A 19244-nucleotide genomic window follows, 5' to 3' on the forward strand; every position below is an offset into this window, starting at 1 on the left:
ATAAGCTGATTGTTATATGTTTGGGTTTGCAGTGATTCTAGTAGCAGGCTCTTTTATCTATTTGTGGCATTTTCTGCCCTTCCTATTGTTTTGTTGTTAAGAAGCCCCTTTTACTTAAGCTTGTTAGATGCTAACATGCACCCAATGCAGCTTAAAATGGTGTACCATGAGGCATGCTCATATGTACTGCCAAATTAACATGCACTCAAAATCTTTTCAATTTTTTGAAGGGGATGTAATGCACATTACCTTGTGTTAACTAGTTAGTGCAGGAATACTGTGTGAGCTCTCACCCTCAGATTCTCTAACCGGCGCCGAAGTCGGCAGCCGCCTTAAAAGCGGCTACTGATCATGTGCCAATCATGCGACGGCACCTGTTAAAGAATCATGGCAGGGGAATCTCTGGTCGGCTGAGCTGGCAGGACTCCCTGAAACCGCGGATTCGGACAGGGACGGATTAAAGGTAGGCCCAGTAGGCATGTGCCTAGGGCCTGAAATTGTCAGGGTGGCCCGCTGAAGGAGGGCAAGGTCCGAGAATTTCTTCCTCTAGTTGGTCCATCTCCCTCCCTTCCTCTCACCTTCGTGGGTTACCTTCCTTTCCAATATATATATTTTTTCCAAACGGAAATAGGCCCCGGCATCGAAGGCAAGTACATTCGGCAACCGTTATTTTGCCCAAAGCTTACCCTCTGACGCAGATTCCTGTTTCTGCCCAGGTGGCTTGTGTCAAAGGGGAAGCTTTGGCCAAGCAGCACTGCTTATAAGATAATGGTTGCCGAATGTACTCGCTGTTGATATCAGGGCCCATTGCCATTTGAAACCCCCCCCAAAAAAACATTGGAAATCGGACTGTGAAGGTGAGGGAAAGAGAGAGAGATGGCCCAAGAGGTTAAGTGGTCAGCCTCAGGAGCATGTGGGAAAGCAGCAGCAGTGGTGAGGGGGTAGGATAACGCGATGGAATTGCCAGGGGTGAAGGAAGAGAGAGAGAGAGAAGGGGGAAGATGATGGAAGTGGAGAGAAGGGAGAGAGAGAAGATGGCAGACAGATGTCAGTTGAGAGGGGAGAGCAGATGCTGAATGGAAGTGGAGAAAGAGAATACATATTGGATGGAAGGAGGAGATAAAGAAAAAGGGCATATGCTGGATGGGGGGAAGAAGACAGAGTTAGTGAGATAGTGGAGGGGTGAAGGAAAGGGCGGTAAGCTGTGGGTAGACACAGTGAAAAGAGAGAAACTGAGGACTGAATAGTAAGAAATTTAATTTAGACGGAGGCAGACGATAGAGAAGGAAGACCAGGGAAGAAAAGGAAAGGGAAGATAGAGGAGAGAGAGATGCCAGAGAACAGGGAAGGAGACAGAGATATCAGATCTAAGTGGAGGAAATGAGAAGAGAGAGATGCTAATAACCACAGGGGGGAGGGAAGGAGAGAGATGCCAGACCACGAGGAGAACAAAGGGAAGAAGATGGATGCCAGACCAAAGGGGGAGGGGGGCAGGCGGAGAAATGGAAGTGGAAGGCAGACAGTTTCTTGAAGGGGCAGACAGTGGATGGAAGGAAAAGAATGACAAGATGAGGAAAGCAGAAACCAGACGACAAAGGTAGAAAAAAATTATATTTTTTTTTTCATTTTTTTGCTTTAGGATAAAGTAGTATAAGTAGTATGTCTGATAAATGTTTATAAACAGAAAATGGAAATACGGTGATTCTTCTATTGGACTAATTTCAATATATTTTTGACTAACTTTCGGAGACCAAATTCTCCTTCCTCAGGTCAGGACAAAATACTGTAACAGCAGTATACATTACTGACATAAAGAAAGAGGTTTTGACCTCTGAAAGCTAATTTAAAAAAATGTATTAGTCCAGTAAAATTGTATCATCTTATTTTCCATTTCTTGTTTTATTTTTATTTGTTAAATTGTAAAGTGATTTGTTATTTATCTTTTTTCAAATTTACATCTTCTATCTTTATATTTTGTACAGTATTAGGGGATATGCACCACTGTTTCTGTGGTGTTGCATTGTATGCAGAGTTTGGCTTCTTTATTGTTCAGTTTTTGTATACATAGAAATACATTGTATTTCTAGTCTCTCCCCCCCCCTTTACAAAAGAGTGGACGAAACATAGAAACATGATGGCACATAAAGGCCAAATGGCCCATCCAGCCTGCCCACCCTGCACAGAACCCAGAGGGGGAAAGAAGATAAAAGCCCTTAATTACAAAGCTATGTGACAGGGCTCTGAAGCCAACAAGCAGAAAGTTAATTCCTAGAAACATAGAAACATGATGGCAGAGAAAGGCCGTCTGTCCATCCGAAGTAACCATTATCTCTTCCTCTCTCTAAGTGATCCCACGTCCTTATTCCCCGCTTTCTTGAATTCAGACAGTCTCTTATTTCCACCACCTCCTCCGGGAGACCGTTCCACGCATCCACCACCCTTTCCGTACAAAAGTATTTCCTTAGATTACACCTGAGCATATCACCTCTCAACTTCATCCTATGCCCTCTCATTCCAGAGCTTCCTTTCAAATGAAAGACTCGACTCATGCGCGTTTACGCCACATAGGTATTTAAAAGTCTCTATCATATTTCTTCTTTCTCCAAAGTACACAGATTGAGATCTTTAAGTCTGTCTCCATACGCCTTATGATGAAGACCATACACCATTTTAGTAGCCTTCCTCTGGCTGACTCCATCCTTTTTATATCTTTTTGAAGGTGTGGCCTCCAGAATTGCACACAATATTCTAAATGTGGTCTCACTAGAGTTTTATACAGGGGCATCAATACATTCTTTTTCCTACTGGCCATACCTCTTCCTATGCACCCTAGCATCCTTCTAGCTTTCGCCGTCACCTTTTCAACTTTGTTGGGCATCTTAAGATCATGATTATGTTATTTTAATGTGACACTGGACAGCAACTTTATCACACAAGCACTTTACATGGATTAATTCAATGCAGCTCATGTCACAGGATAGTTAAATACTGTACAAGAATGGCAACAAGAACAACAAGATAAGTACAGTTTCTAACATAGTTTTGATAGGAAGTTTAAAAACAACTGTATAGGTAAACGGAATAACAGCGATTTTTTTTTGTAAAAATTAAGCCATTGCACTTTATGGAAGGAAGGCAACAATGAACTGCAATGATGGTTCTATGACTATCGTGGTCTGAACTGCATTAGCAATGACCTAGTGGTGGTACTGAGCACTGTATGATTATTTATTCATATTTATTTACATTTATATTGGTAAAGCAGTTATTTGGTCATAATTTCAATATCTAAATGTAAAAAAATTTAATTTTGAATTATAGTGGCATTAGTGTTAGCAGAACTATTGAAATTAGAGTGCCCATTAGTATATTAAGTGGTTCCCATAGAAAGCTGGTAGAGTCACCTTAAGATCATAACATACAATCACACCCAAGTCCAGCTCTTCTGTCATGCACATAAGTTCTTCACCCCCTAAACTGCAGCACTGGCCAGCATGCTAAATTCTCTGCGCTGCTCCAATGGTCATAGAGTTCCTATGAGTATCAGAGCAGTGCAGAACATTCAGCGCGCCAGCCAGGGATAAAAACCTCTTCTGTGCTTTTGTAAAAAAAAAAAAAAAAAGGGGGGGGGGGAAGAGGGTTAGTTTGTGATTACTTATTCCATACTGGGTGAGGGTGGTTCTGTGTTCTGTGTGTATGAAAGACATGATTTTCTGTTAGCGTTGACTAGCTTTGTTTGGCGAAATGCATCGGGCATGGTTCTTGGGAACACCTTGAATAAATCTGATTTGAATCTCCTTATTGTCTGCCAATCTTCTTTTTTTCCACGTTGGATTCTGTGGACTGCTTGCCTTGTTATTTCGTTACAAGTTACCTTACATGGAGTAGAACATACTAGAGGAGTTACAGATTTGGTTATTTATACATACATATGGGTTACAGTTGGTAGACATAGAGTGAGGCAGTTGAGAGGCATTGCAAACTTGGTTATTAATATAGGCTTATGTTTCAGATAGTATTACTGCTTTACAATGCATTTGAACACTTTTAATTACATATACATATGGAAAGGGTTCAGAGTTAAAGTCCTGGATAAGTAGGTGGGAAGGGAAGGAAGAGGAATTTGTTCAGAGATGTTTGGGGGTTGCATAGAAGAAAAACTGTACACTGGCACTGGTATGCTAATCTTTGTTTTGAATTTTAAAATAAAAGAAAAAAAATACAAGTGGAAATAAAGAAGTAAATAAGAAAAAAGGTAAATGGGGGCGGGGTGTGGGCAGGGCCAGGGGGCCCAGTGTACTTGTGTGCCTAGGGGCCCTCGAAGAATTAATCTTGCCCTGGCTTTGGGAAGTCCTGCCGGCTCAGCTCATTGGAGATTCACCTTCTGCAATCAGCATGAATTCACCTTCTGCAATCAGGTGAATTGGCATGAAAATCCCCATTTTCTCTCTCCCTTCCTCCCACCCACCAATCCCTCAGCCCCAATGGAAAAAGAGTCCCCTCCCATCGTGCCCGACACCCCACGCACCTGACACCCCATGACATCCACCCAGCCCCCCTCCCGACATCCCCACACACCCTTATATATGTATGACACATTGGCAGGAGGGATGCTCACTTCCTCCTGCCTAAAGGGCCGCCTCTTAAAAATGTTGGCCCTTCCCCCTCCCAGTGTATCTTGGGATGCCAATCAGGGCCTTAGTCCCCTCCCAGTGCATCCCAGGCAGCCCTGATTGGCTTAGGCCACTCCCAGTATTTTGCAAAAAAGGTAATTTAAAAAATATCAATGGGGAAGGGGTAAAACGCGGACCTCGCGGATCTAAAACTGCACGTCCTTTAAAAATCTGAGGTTCGTGCATTGACAAGTCCGCCTTTTAGCTTATTCCATCGCTTTCCCTGCATGCTCAGCTCAGGCCCCTGGCTCTGCCTTCCCTAATGGCTAAGGAGGGAGGAGGCGCACCATGGCTTTTGCTTAATTAGCCCGATTGTCCCTCCTCCAGATCTCTCCCTCCGTGCTGATTCCGAGAGCCCCTGAGATATGACACTGGATGGCAAATAGCTGTTTGGGTTTTCTTGGGGAGGGGTTTAAAAAAATATGTGCAAAGGTCTGCAGTTCATCTGACCTCGCGGACCTCACGTAAGGAAGTTCTTCTTCAGCCAGAGTGGTAGAGAACTGGAATGCTCTTCCAGAATCTGTTATAAGGGAAAACACCCTCCAGGGATTCAAGACAAGGTTGGACAAGTTCCTGTTGAACCAGAACGAATGCAGTTAGGGCTGGTCTCGGTTAGGGCACAGGTCTTTGACCTGGGGTGCTGCAGCGTGAGTGGACTGCTGGGCGCGATGGACCACTGTGACCCAGCATGTTCTTAAAAATCTGATGTCCGCCCCACTTTTAGTCCCAGCATAAGTTAGGATCCGTTAGAGCTAAATTGTCATAGAGGTCTGTCAGAGCCAGAGACTACAAGTGGCATGGACCTCAGATTTTTAAGGACATGTGGTTTTAGATCCGCGAGGTCTGTAAGATCTGCATTTTACCCCTTCCCATATCAATGTTCTGATCACAAAAGCAAAGTTTGAAGGGAATGATAGCCATTTTCTATACTTTTGTGGCATAGACAATTAAGAAAAAACACTTATTACCCAGGAGGAAAAAAAAAGTAAAATTTTGTTTTATAGTATTATTTTAACACCAGTTAACTTAATGGGATGAAAATCTATCCCTCTCTTTGCCTCTTATTCCACATAAAAGCAAAAGTTCACTGAGGGTGCCAGGACAAGGGGTACAACTAATGAATTTTTCCCTTTGGATCGACTTTGATTTTCTCAGATCTGTAAGTCTGGTCTGCCACGCAGCATCGGTGCTCTTATGCTATTTTATTTCTAGTCCTCAGGACAACCTTGCTCCGGTTGCATCCCCGGCGCCGCGAGCCTGCCTGGGCGCTTTTCTCCTCCGACGCTGCAGGTGGCGCTGTCTCCCGGAGGCTCATCAGACGGTCTCTCTAGCCTCCCACCGCCTGCTTTCCTCCTTTTCCGGGTCTGCTCAGCAGTGCTGCCGGCCGCCGCTTCTTCGGAGCGGAAGGTGCGCGGTGCCGGCCGGGAGTTCAGAGTTCGACTTCCGCCAGAGGTCTGGCTCTCGCTGCTGTTGCTGATGCTCGCTCCTCGTCGCCTCTTGCATCTGCTTCAGGCTCCAGCCGGCGCCCTTTGCCGCCGGCTGAGCCCTCCCACTGGGACTTCCCGCGCTGCCGCTGCCTTGCCTGCTGCTCGGCCTCCCGCCATGCCCGGCCCAGCCGCCGGGAGCAGGGCCCGCGTGTACGCTGAAGTGAACAGCCTGAGGAGCCGCGAGGTACTGGGACTACGAGGCGCACGTCCCGAACTGGGGGTAAATTTCCGCTGCCGCCTTGGAGGGGCCCGAGTCCCGGTACCAAACCTGTTACCAGAGCAGCAGGACCAGTGATCAAAAAACCGAGCATAGGGGGCGAGCAAAGTGCAGAAAGGGAGGATCATGAAGAAAGCAAAGGAGATATTCTCAGCCGTTTGCTTGAGCATAAATCGTTTTTCCTCTTCCTTCCTTAGAAAAGTTGTTAATGAATGATGGTTATGGATTAAGGCCACGTTGATCGATAACATTATCGAGAATAAAGTAGGGGATGAAGTTAAGTAGTTATCATAGATTACTAATAACGGTGGCTAGGTTTTTTTTTAGTGAATGAGGAGGAAGAGGATAGAATAGCGGATTGCTGAATGAGGGATGTTGAGTCTACAGAAATAAAACACTCTTTTAGGGGCGGAAGCCATGCCCATATTTCCTGTATGTAAGGAGATGGGTAGAATTCCAGGAGGGGAGAAGATACAGGCATAGTGTATTGCGTCTCTGGAGAGATACTAAGTGGGGGTTATTTTATGCAGTGGTTAACATGAAAAGCATATAAATATATGTGCGTGTGTGTGTGTAAGTGAGATGTTGACATTTTCCTTTTTCTGAATGTTGTGGAGAACTATATTTAGATGAATTACAGAGATTTTGTAGAGTCTTCTCTTGTCTAAAGAGAAAGAACAGTGGTAATCCTTTATTGTAGATGTTTACAGTACTTTGAAATTAAATATTCATATTTAATATAGAACAGACTAGAGATTTCTTTATGTAGATCAAGATAATGTTGGTTGTGTAATATCTATTAGGCCATAATCAACTGTGTTATTTCCAGGCAGACACTATGCAAGTAATAACACCAGATGAGGCATGCTGTTATAATAATTATTGCTTGTCCTAAATGCACTGTGAGGCACAAAGCTAATCTGTCTTGGAGCCTTCAAGAATTTGGATTATGTTGTGCACACCCTGGAATGACTTCAGTTTGTGTCCACCCAAATAGCCCAAGAATTTTATGATGTATGTTTGTGATGCAGTGCTTGGAAAATATAGTATTTGGGATGATATCTATTCATTGTATAAAGCACAATAGTATATAGTCTTAAATGTGTGTCGGAGAGAAATCTAATTGAAGGACTCATGGGAGTACCTGTTATGTACTGTATTCTCTATTGTAGAAAGTGTAGAAATCTGACAAAGCTTGCATTTCTAAGGATGTTTGTGTCTGTTTTATTATGTTTTTATGATATGTATGTAATCATGTAAACCGTTTAGTTTTAAACAGTATAGAAATTTTTTAAATAAATAAAGTAGTAAGGGGTAAGTTCATCAGTGTTAAAGCTCCCTTTAGAAAGGTTAACGTAAAAAAGGCCTGTTGAGTTTGTGGGATATGATAGCTACAAATTTTGGATTTTAAAGTACTGTAATGAGATTTGCAAAATATGATAGCTTGTTGCTGTTTAAAATGCAGCTCCATACTCCACAATGAGCCTTTTTCTACTGACCATTTATTTTCTTAGATGATTAGAGAGGGGGGAGGAACTTTACATCTGGTGTAATTTTCTAATTTATTGACATACTGACAAGACTTAATGTGAGAGGGAGTCATGGAAGCAGGGGTTAAGAAAGGATAGTTTTATTCCATGCTTTTCTCCATAGTTGAATAATTCTAGGTATAGCCTATGAAAATAGCAAACTATATATACATAGCATCCTAAATCCACTTCCTTAACTAGTTTATTCGATCTTAAGAGTGGAAGGGCCCTAGCTCAGTAGCAGTGTAGTTAATCTTGGTTTTAGACAGGTTATACTGATTGAACACTTGCCTATTGGAATATTTAATGAAAATTTATCTAGGTCCCTGCTGATGCAGCAGACTATTCTAGCTATAATCACATGAGAGGTACTTATGCTTAGTGCTGAAGTTTCTCACAGTGATTTGAGGACCAGTACTGCATGTGTTAATTTTTCAAGCCACAGCTGTTCTGCATGATGCAGAGAAGCAGCATAATGTTTTGTTCACTTGCCTAGTGATCAAGCAGACTTGTTAATTTTCAACATACAGCTTTTAAAAGAATGATTGCAAACAGAAAATAACTCTGTGTTGCTAGGATCTTTTTAAAAAATTCTTTGCGATAGTAATCTGTATCTTTAGACCTTAGTGTTCCCTCTGATAGTTGAAATTGCAGTTCTTCATTTATGTTTTTCAATATGTTGACTGACATTCTGCTACCTGGGCAAACTGATGTTGTACTGTTTGATAAGATTTCCATCAGCTGTAGGCAAAATGACAAGAGGTAGAGGTACTTTTTGTAAAATAGAAGCCAAAATGAAGGTCATGAACCAAAATGTTAGGGAATTGCACTCCATTTGTGATAGTACTATTATTGTGCATCTCACCTCATCAGATTAGCACAGGGATTCTCAACCCAGTCCCCAGGGTACACCAAGCCAATCAGGTTTTCAGGAAACCCACAATCAATATGCATGAGATAGATTTGTATGCACTGCCTCCATTGTATGCTAATCTTTTTCATGCATACTGATTATTGAAAACTAGACTTACTAGGTTTAGAACCTCTGGGTTAGCACAAAATCAGTTTAAGTTTAAGTTTATTTATACTTAATGAATCGCCTATTTTAAATTACTAGGCGATGTACAATACAATTAAACATATAATTAAAACATGGGTGGTAATATATGAATTAACTTTTGTTATACTAAAAAAAAATTAACATACAAGAATACATACATGATAAGAAAATATTAGTTTAGGACAAAAACATACAAGAGACGTGAGGATAGATAGGGGAGAAATTACAATGTTTAAACAGAGACGAAAGAATTACAACAATGGGAAAAACAAGTGGAAGGGAGATAGAAGCATGCCGGAAAAATGAAAAAGAGATATAATCTTAAGAATCATAGGCATCAGTTGAGATGTTTCAAGCATATGAGTGAGTATTTGGTTTACTTGACTAAAGCAAGGTTGGTATTAATTCAAAGGTTTAGTGAAAGGGCTAGTGGAGGGAAGAAGGCACCCATGTATATTTATTTATTGGGATTTATTAACCGCTTCTATGAAGAGATTCACCCAAGGCGGTGTACAGCAGATATAATTTAGCATAAAACTTAAAATTTTGTTAACAGCATGATAGTAGTAAAAAGACCAAATATAAACAAATGAGGTAAAGTCAAAATCAATAAATTGAAACTTATTACTAGGACTACCATGAAACAGTTCAAAAATATACTTAGCAGCACTGAAACTCAAATAAGATAGAGATAATACTGTACTTATGAAGCATCTAATAAGCACAAATCAGAATATTCAAATAATGGATATGACGCTAATGTTTTTTTTATAATACAGTTTATCCTATAGCCGAGGGGTCAAATGAAGATATTAGATGGGGACAAGATGGGTGGTACAGCATGTGTTTGGATAAACCAATGGGAAGCTTATACAAGGTATAAGGAGCTAATTTACTGTTGTCGTCCCCCTTAATGAAGCCACATATTCTATGAGCATTGGAGCTAATACTGCTGCGGCTGGTGATTTATATATATATATATATATATATATATATAGCAAAAGCCAAACGCAGATTTGTTAAATTTGGTTGGGGGGGGGGGAAGTTAGTTTTGTGTGTGGCAAGCTAGTCCTGGTGCAGAATTAAGTTTCCCTAGCAACAGCAGCAGATGAATCCAGAGACCAATGGGATAGCTCACACCTACCAGCAGGCGGAGATAGAGAAACTGATTAACAGGTGGTCTTATTGGCTGGCACTCCTCCTGTCTCATCAGTATTCTCTATCTCCCAGCAGGACAAGGTCGCTATTCACCTAGCTCCTGGATTCTGGCTGTGGCTGGAAACTTATTTCCTCCTGTTGAGATTTTCTCTTCAGTGAGCTTACGATTCTATCCCTCCTGTTGAGATTTTCTCTTCAGTGAGCTTACAATTAATTCTATTTCTCCTGTTGAGATTTTTCTCTTCAGTGAGACAGGGGTGTCCGGCTGAACGGTGCCGGCTTTAGGGGTTACACCTGGGCCCCCCCAGGTCCCTGCCTCACCCTCCCTCCTATGATAGAGGGTCTATTTAGGTCTCTATTTTTTCTTCTTTCCCGGGAAAAAAAAAAAAAAAAAAGAGAAAGACTGCATCTGCTTTCCCTGATTGGGTACTCTCAGTGGTGCTCAACTTGTTCCTGCCGGCGTCTAACAGCCCTGTGAGCCGGGTTGTGAGTATGCCTTTTTTGCCTTGCAGTTGCAAGTTCTATTTTTTTGGTGGTTAGTGTTGTGTTTGGTTCTTCGGGGGACACGGTGGCTGTGCAGTTGAGTGGTTTGCCTGATGTTTACTTTGTTTCTCATTGGCTAAGTTTTGGTGAGCGGTACTTATTTTACAGTTAGTGGAGGCTCATTTTCGTTTTTGCATATGTTTGCGTGAAGAGAGCCCCTGCATTATAGTTTGGGCTCGATTATGAGGAGCCGCTGCTTTCCCGCGCACGGGAGACGCATGGTGTTTTACTGTGGGGGCAGGGGTGAGTACTTGCATTTACAGCGGGTTTCGCTGAGACTGCCCTTCGCTCGGCTTGTACCGCGGCTGTGGTCGGACGCTACTGGGTGTAGGCTGTTTATGGAGCCCGTGCCTTTCTGCGGGCTGGTGGATCGCACTGGTGCTCCGACGCTGACAGACGCGCTGCGGCGTTCTTGTGGTCTGTTTCAGCGGCTTCCTTCTCTCTGTGCCTTCCGGTCTCCCTGTTTTTCCCTCCTAGTTGCATAGAGCCAGTGAAACAGGCTCAGGCTTGTTCTCTTGCTCGGCAGAGCGCGTCACAGTGTGGCTTGAGTTTCCTGCTTGCCGCGGCTGTGTTTGCTTCCCCGGCTGAGAGCCGCGGTCTTTCAGTGAACATTGGTCTAAAAAAAAAAAAAAGTGCTCCTGCACTGGGGGGGGGGCGTTCAGCGATTTCCCTAGTAGCTGGCTTCTATGGGCTCTTCCGTGGCTTCTAGGCCTCTTGGTCAAATGCGAAGGAAGTTGCTTGCGGTTTTCTCCGGCTTTCATGAGATATTGGGGCCCGGTGTGTGGAGGTCTCCCGAGTTCATTAATTTGCCGCGCTGGCGTTATCTCCTGTGGGTTCGCTGCAGGCCCATTAGAGTGCGGTTTGGCTCTGTTCTTCATCACCCAGTTTCGGCTTCCCTCCATCCTGGGTTGGTAGAAGCCATGTCTCATGGTACAACTTGAGCCAGTCGCAGGAGAGTTCCCGGTTTTTTTTTCTTTTGGGGATCTCTTCATCTCTCTCGAGGTCTCACCTGGGTGACACTATGTACGTTTGGCAGTTCCTTATTATTGGTGCCATTGTGGCCTGCGCGGACGGTGTCTGGTGGCACTGTTGTACTGCTTCCTACCCTTTCAAGCTGTTTAGGGACATATTGGCTATTTCCGAGTTCCATCGGGTGTAACAGAGTATACGGCCGAGGTGTCCCATCATTTGCCTTCCCTGGGCCACATGGAACTGCACACACGCTGTCAGCTCTTTCGGCTTTCTCATGGACAGGGAGCAGTCATATGGGCAGGTCACGATGCTGTTGTCTGATACCTGTTAAGTTGCTGTGGTTGTCAAAGGGCGGTAAGTATAGCTTCTTGCTTGCAGCTAGTGCGTATTCCCTTTCTAAGCCTTACGTATTTCGCCCCCGTGGCATGGAGTTGGTACTGTTTTCATGGTTACAGTATATTCCTCTTTACATTGGGAAACTTGATTTTTCCTAGGAGACTCTTCTTGCAGATCCTACCGTCTCCTCCTGCCATTCCCTGACCTTCTGCATTTCATTCTGAGGGGATCTTGACTTTTTCCAATGACTCTTCAGGCTTTCTCATGAGGGGGAAGACTCTAATGTCAGGTCAGTGGGCTGTAAGGATTTTTCCGGATGCTTGCATCTTTGCATCCTCCTCCGGTTTCCAGTTCATTCTTGGAGTCTCTATGTTTTGTGTTTCCCTTTTCAGTGTTACTGGTCCTCAGGACAGTTCTTGTAGTTCTTTGGGAACTAAGGGACGTTGTTCCACTTCCTGCTTGGTGCCCGAGACGGGGGCATTGGGCAGGCTGGATCCCATTCTGCTGAATTAGTTGCTCGGGGTTGCACATTTCTGCAGACAACCTGGGAGTATATTTACATGTTCTCTAGGGACTCCGAATCGGCACTTCCCTAGCAACAGCAGCGGATGAATCCAGAGACCAATGGGATAGCTCACATCTACCAGCAGGCGGAGATAGAGAAACTGATTAACAGGTGGTCTTATTGGCTGGCACTCCTCCTGTCTCATCAGTATTCTCTATCTCCCAGCAGGACAAGGTCGCTATTCACCTAGCTCCTGGATTCTGGCTGTGGCTGGAAACTTATTTCCTCCTGTTGAGATTTTCTCTTCAGTGAGCTTACGATTCTATCCCTCCTGTTGAGATTTTCTCTTCAGTGAGCTTACAATTAATTCTATTTCTCCTGTTGAGATTTTTCTCTTCAGTGAGACAGGGGTGTCCGGCTGAACGGTGCCGGCTTTAGGGGTTACACCTGGGCCCCCCCAGGTCCCTGCCTCACCCTCCCTCCAATGATAGAGGGTTTGACTGAGTCCCTATTTTTCTTCTTTCCCTAAAAAAAAAAAAAGGGACTCCACAGTTTCTGAATGGTTATTCTGTCCTCATGGTGCTGAGCAACCGGCTTTTACCGGCATATACCAGCACTTACGGGCTCTGACCACTGTATGCGAGTATGCTTCTTTTGGTTTGGGGGGTGCTTCAGTCGCGGATGTGTGTTTGTTAGGGACGTTTGGTGTCCTGTGCGGTGATATTTTTATTTGGCGCGCTGGGGCTTGTGAACTGTCGCGGTGGTGAGGCTGTGTTCGAGTGCTGGTGGCCTCCATGATATTTTTGGCCCGGGAATTTGCAGTACCTCGGGACCCTCCAGGTGTGTGGCTGGAGGTCGTAGTGGCTATGCTTTTGCCGCGTGCTAGGGGCACGCACTTTTTCCTTGGCGCTGGTGGAGGCACCTCTAAGTTGGGACCTAGGCCGTTCCCGCTCGCAGAAGGCACGCTCGTTGGTTGGTTTCCCGGGCGGTGGCTTCGCGGCGATTGCAGCTCTTACATTGGCTCTGAAGGTAAAAAAAAAAAAAAAGGGTTTTCAGCTTGCAGAAGTTAGACGCAAGCGTGTTTTCTTCTGCTGGGGAAGCTCCGCCGTGGTTTCTGTTATATTCTGGAGGTGGCGGGGCGCTGATTATGTAATTTTCCGGCAGTTGAGGGGATCCGTTTTCCCGCACTCGGGTGAAGCGCGCTTGGAGTCCTCCATTGTTGGCGGCGCCACAGCGGGTCGCCTGTTATTTTCCCTGACTGCTTTGAGCGGGTGCCGCTGCCTCCCCGTTATCAGCTGCGCTGCAGCGTGTAGTCTCTTCTTTCACAAGGCCTCCCTAGTGTTTGACTTTCACACGTGGAGGTGGTGCATCCCCATGGGATGTGATGCAGCGCTTGGGGTCTTGATGAGTGTTTATTTGCTGCACTTCTAGTTACTGAGTGATCATGCACCTTAGGCCTGGGAGCATATTGGAGGGAGACTTCAGTTTCTGCTCCTTTGCCCTGTTCAGCTTTTCACTGCACAGGGGCGCCAGAAGGTGCATTGCTGTAGGATGCTGTTTGCAGCTTGAGATTACCCGGCACTTGGTGGGGGTTTCTCTTTCTTTCTTTCTCTTTGGATCTCCTAAAGAGAGCATGTGCATACTTGAATGTTTTCTTTTTGCTTCCCTGTGCAGTGCTTTGTGTGTGTGGTTGCATTATAGCATTCATTCCGGTTCTGCTGTTAAGTTTATCTGTTGGGGTGCAGTTTGGGAGCGCAGTGTGTCTGGTAGTGCTGCGGAACTGCTTTCTGTCCCTATGGTGTGGTTCTAGGGGCAGGAGCCGCCTTGGTTACTGGGGGAAAAAAAAAAAAAATACAAAATACAAAAATACACCCACAACAAGGTTGCCCTTTGGGTGCGGTTGGTTTTTTGGAGCACCTTGCATGCAGTTTCAGTTACTGCAGGCTGCCGCAGTTTCTTATTATTTTTCAGTATTCCGTCTTGGTCATTGATACATTGCGAGTATAGTTGGGTTTCAGGAGTGTCCTTTCTTCTTTGCTGAAATGTGTTTGTCCTCCAGCTCGTTTTTATGACCGCTGCTACACTTTGTGAGGATCCTTTCTTCCACTGTCAGCTCTTTTCCACTGTCAGCTCTTTAAGCTTTCTCGTGGACAAGGAGCTGTCATATGGGCAGGTCACAACACTTTTGTCTGATACCTGTTACGATGCCGTTGTTTTTCAAAGAACGGTAGATACAGCATCTTGATTGCATCCAGTACGTATTCCCTTTAAAGGCCATATGTATTTCACTCACGTTGCATGGAGTTAGGACTGTTTTCATGGGTTACATTACGAACCTTGATTTTTTTCCTAGGAGAATTTCTTTCTTCTTAAAGTTCCTCCATTGCTCATCCTGCAGTTTACTGACCTTTTGCACTGCATTCTGTGGGGATCTTGAATTCTTCCAAGGCCTCGTCAGGCTTTCTCATGGGGGAGAGTCACTATCCTTCCAGGTCAGGGGGCTGTGTACATTTTTCAGGATGCTTGCACCTTTGCCTTCTCCTCAGGTTTCCTGTTCGTTCATGGAGTCTCGATGTTATGTGTTTCTCTTTGAAGTTTTACTGGTCCTCAGGACAGTTCTTGTAGTTCTTGGGGAACCACTTCCTGCATGGTGGCCCAGACGGGGGCATTGGGCAGGCTGGATCCCATTCTGCTGAATTAGTTCTCAGGGTTACACATTTCTGCTGACTACCTGGGAGTCTATTTACCTTGTCTCTATTGACTCCAAATCGGCACTAGGTTTGCCTGCCTCTCCTGGAGCAGCGCTTTCGGTTTTGGCACATGCCATTTCGCCTACCCGAGGCTTCACGAACGTTTAGTTGAGGTGGGCGGTGGTACCGTTTTGGCGCTACCAGGTGATTCTTTTAATTTCTTCTTGACTGCCTGTTTGTCTCGAATGACTTGACATTTGACTGACGCGAAAAGGGTGGTTTCTTTTCCTCAGTTCTTTACACGTGCATCTTCGAATTTGCAGCGCTCGTTTCTCCGGTACTATTGATATGTATATCGGGGTGAAGTTTTTATTCATATAGGAGACAAAGGTGTTTCTTTCCGGAGACTTGGGTGTGGGGTCTCGGTTTCAGATTGGCATTCTTCTTCGCTTTCCATGGCGATGAGTAAGGGATTCTGTACAGTTTCTAGGATCCATATTGCTGACTCCACTTGGAACTTCGGCTTGCTTTTCCCTTCTTTCGCTACAGCAGTCGCTTTTGTTCTGATGGTTTCCAGTATCTCAGGGCTCCAATTATTTGGTATGCTCCTCCTGCATCACTCTGTTTTGGTGGCTCGGCACGATCTCTCTTTTCAAGGCATGCCTTGGTCTTTGCTGGACTAGCTCATGACCACCGCCCATCCCGGGCTGTCGGGTTGGGGGGCTCGGTGGCTTCCATCCTCAGCTCCAGGAGTCTGGTCTTCTGAGGCGGCTCAGTACTTGTTCATTCTTCTACTCTTGAGCAGGGTCAGGCTACTTTTCTGGAGCTTCAGATCATTCTTCAGGAATGACGCAGGGGGTCCTTTTGGTCAGTATTTGGATGGGGGTATTTCTCTACAGCTTGGGCAGTAGCTGTTGGACTCAGTTGGCAAGTGAAGTTGTTCGGCTTCCATTGGGTGGACTCTCATCTTCATCTTCTGTTGGCAGATCCTTCATGGATCTAGATAAGAGTTTAGATAGACTTTCTCTCCTGCTAGTGTTATCTTCTGCATCCTGGATATTGAGATTTGTGGCTCAGGCGTTCTAGCTCTTTTTATGACCGTGAGATCTCCTGGGCCTAGTCCTCATGGCCTCGTCTCTCGATTCTAGGCTTTCTTGCTTATTCGGCGGGCCCAGGGAGTGGGAGTTAGAGGGGGTTGCTGCGTGGCTCCTTTGTCACCTCTGCCTTCTCTTTTTCAGTGTTTGCCACTTGCTGATGATGGCTTGGATTTGCCATCTCGAGCTTGCTTTCCGGGCGCGGTATTTGTAGATTCTCTGGATGGGCGGCACCATCCTTACTATGCGGATTTGGTGAGTCTTTCGACAGCCGGGCTAAAGATGTTTCCTGGTATCTCTGTCTTTGCTCGCCTGGGGTCCAATCAACATGGATATTTGTACTACGTTAGTATTACGACCTAGCTTTTTGGACAGTCTTGGCTGACTTGTAAGGGTAATGCGAAGCGGGTTGTTTCTTCGCTTATCCGAGTGCTATGGACATCTTCTATGGTGGCTTCTGCTTCCTTTTGGAGGGTTTTTTTTTCCCTTTCTGGGGTGCTTCTTAACGTTTGAACCACTCCAGAGTTCCTTTTTGGCACAAGTGTATTGCCGAGGGCTTAGCGTTCAATTCCCTTCAGCTTCTAGTGCCATTCTTGGCTTGTTACAAGGGCTAGGTATATGGCTCTTCGCTGACTTCTCAGCTTCCTGTAGTTCAGTTCCTAAACAGAGTGCGATATATTCATGCGCCTCTTCGAAAGCCCGGTTTGGAGTACAATCTTCACGCACTTCTTCTAAGTTTACCGAAGGCTTCATTTTAGCCTTGTCTTTTGGGACTCTAAAGAGCTGTGCCGTTGAACATGGGGTTCCTTGTGGCCATGGCTTCAGCTCTGCAGTTGCTATGTTGCAGGCCTTGTTCAACGGGGATTCCTATTTCTGATTTCCCTCATATGGAGTATCAGTTCGGATGGTACCACAATTTCTTTCTAGGGGGGTGTCATCCTTTCTTTTACGTCATGCTCGCTTTTCCTTACTTCTTCCTGGGAGGAGAAATTGGGAGCAGTGCTTTTATTCACTGCATTTTTTGATACGTATGTAGCGTTCTCCGCGAGCTCGGTTTCTAACAACTTTTAGTTGTTTATATCTCCTTTTTGTATTCTTCAAGGGACGCCTCATGCGTATGGTGGCGTCCGATGCCTACCTCGCTCAATGGGTCCAGGAGGACATTCTTTATGCTTGCCTGCTGGCAGGGAAGCGGGTGGCGATTGAACTTCATGACCATTCCGCTGGAGCGATGGCTACTTCTTGGGCTCGGCCCAGAGGTTTTTTCCTTGGAGGAGATTTGTCTCGCAGCTAATTGGTCTTCCGAGAGTGCCTTCTCTCCGCGTTTCTGCATGGATGTGCGGGCACATGCGATGGGGTGTTTTGGTGCTTCGGTTGTTGCGGAGGCGGCGTTTGCTTCCCACCCAGATTGAGGATTGCTTTGCTACATCCCATTGGTCTCTGGATTCATCTGCTGCTGTTGCTAGGGAAGGAAAAATTATGTTCTTACCTGTTAATTTTCTTTCCCTTAGACGCAGCAGATGAATCCAGAGCCCCACCCTTTCTGGTATTTGGTTGTCGGTTTTTTCGTGTGCGACTTTCGTGATTGGTTGTTGTTGATGGTTGTATTCGGTATCGTTGCCTTTTGCGATTTGTTCTGGGAAAGAAGTTTTTTACATGCTAAGCCTATTGATGGTTAAATGTGCTTGGGCAAGGAGCTATACTGATGAGACAGGAGGAGTGCCAGCCAATAAGACCACCTGTTAATCAGTTTCTCTATCTCCGCCTGCTGGTAGATGTGAGCTATCCTATTGGTCTCTGGATTCATCTTCTGCGTCTAAGTGAAAGAAAATTAACAGGTAAGAACATAATTTTTCCGTTTAGTTGATTACCCTATGTTTTAAAGGCTTTCATCTGTTTTCTGGAGTAGAGGTAATCTGAAGCTTGATGTAGCCCCCCTGGGAGTAAATTCCAGAGCATGGGGGCTATTCCTGAGAAAGCTCACTGGCGAGTATCACGTTGTACAATTTGTTTTGATGAGGAGACCTCGGAGGTCTCAACGGTTAGTTTGTTTCAATGTTTCCTCTAAACTGCATGGCCACGCACTTTTCAAAACCCGGCGCAGTAGTTCTTGGCTGCCACACACCAAGAGCAGCACTTCCTCCTGCCACCACTCAGGCTGCCACTACAGCTTTTCTAAATGAGCAGCAGCAGTGGCACTCATAGCCTCTGTCAGCTCGGCTGCCAGCTCTGCCCCACTCTCACACAGGGACATTGAGAATATGTCCCTGTGTGAGAGTGAACCAGGCTTTTTCCGCCTCTGCCACTGCTGTTCGTTTGAAGAAATAGCATCAGCGACTGACGAGGGTAGTGGGAGGGAGGTAGGGAAGTTCTATTCTTGGTGTGTGGCAGTGGAGAAGAAGAAACAGGAGGGATATGTATGGAGGAGAGTGTATGAAAAGGTGAGGAGGAGAGGGGGCAGATGTTATATGTAAGGGGAGAGATAAAAAGAAGAGGAAAATATTGATGGCGGAGGGGAGATGCTAGATGGAAAGGGGAGGGGGAATAAGCTCTGTAGAAAGAGGGAGACAGAAGCCTGGATGGAAAATGGGAGAGACAGGAGGAAAATGGAAGGGGCTAAGTTAAAGGTGAGAGAGGGATCAGACTGTATGGAAAGGGGAAGAAACAGAGGAGGAAGATACTGATGGAAAGGGGGAGAGGAGGCAGACGCTATATAAGGGGTAGATGCTGGATGGAAGAGGGGAGAGAAATGAGCAGATATTTGGGTGGAAGAGAGAAAGAAGAGAGGTAATGATGGAAGGGGAAGAAAGGAGAGATATAGGGGGCAAACACTGTATAGAAGGGGGCGAGTAAGAGGGCAGAGTTGATGAAATAAGGGGAAGTAAAATAGGAGAGCCAGTGTGAGGAAAAGAAAGCTGCAGGTAGAACATAAAAAAGAGGGAACTTGAAGACTAAAGAGTAAGAATGTGTTAAATCTAGA

At 45.1% G+C, this 19244-nt stretch overlaps 1 protein-coding gene across 1 annotated transcript in view; it reads left to right on the forward strand.

Annotated features, from left to right (window-relative positions):
• The first annotated feature begins 6015 nt into the window (after positions 1-6015).
• CSNK2A2 (casein kinase 2 alpha 2) overlaps positions 6016-19244 on the forward strand; it is a 238713-nt gene continuing 225484 nt past the window's right edge. The window contains 2 exon segments of the mRNA XM_033940919.1: positions 6016-6344; positions 6346-6380. Coding sequence (XP_033796810.1) covers positions 6150-6344; positions 6346-6380 — 230 coding nt within the window. The 5' untranslated portion in view covers positions 6016-6149.

The sequence above is a fragment of the Geotrypetes seraphini genome, chromosome 4, assembly GCF_902459505.1.
Source record: "Geotrypetes seraphini chromosome 4, aGeoSer1.1, whole genome shotgun sequence".
In the NCBI taxonomy this organism is placed as follows: Eukaryota; Metazoa; Chordata; class Amphibia; order Gymnophiona; family Dermophiidae; genus Geotrypetes; species Geotrypetes seraphini.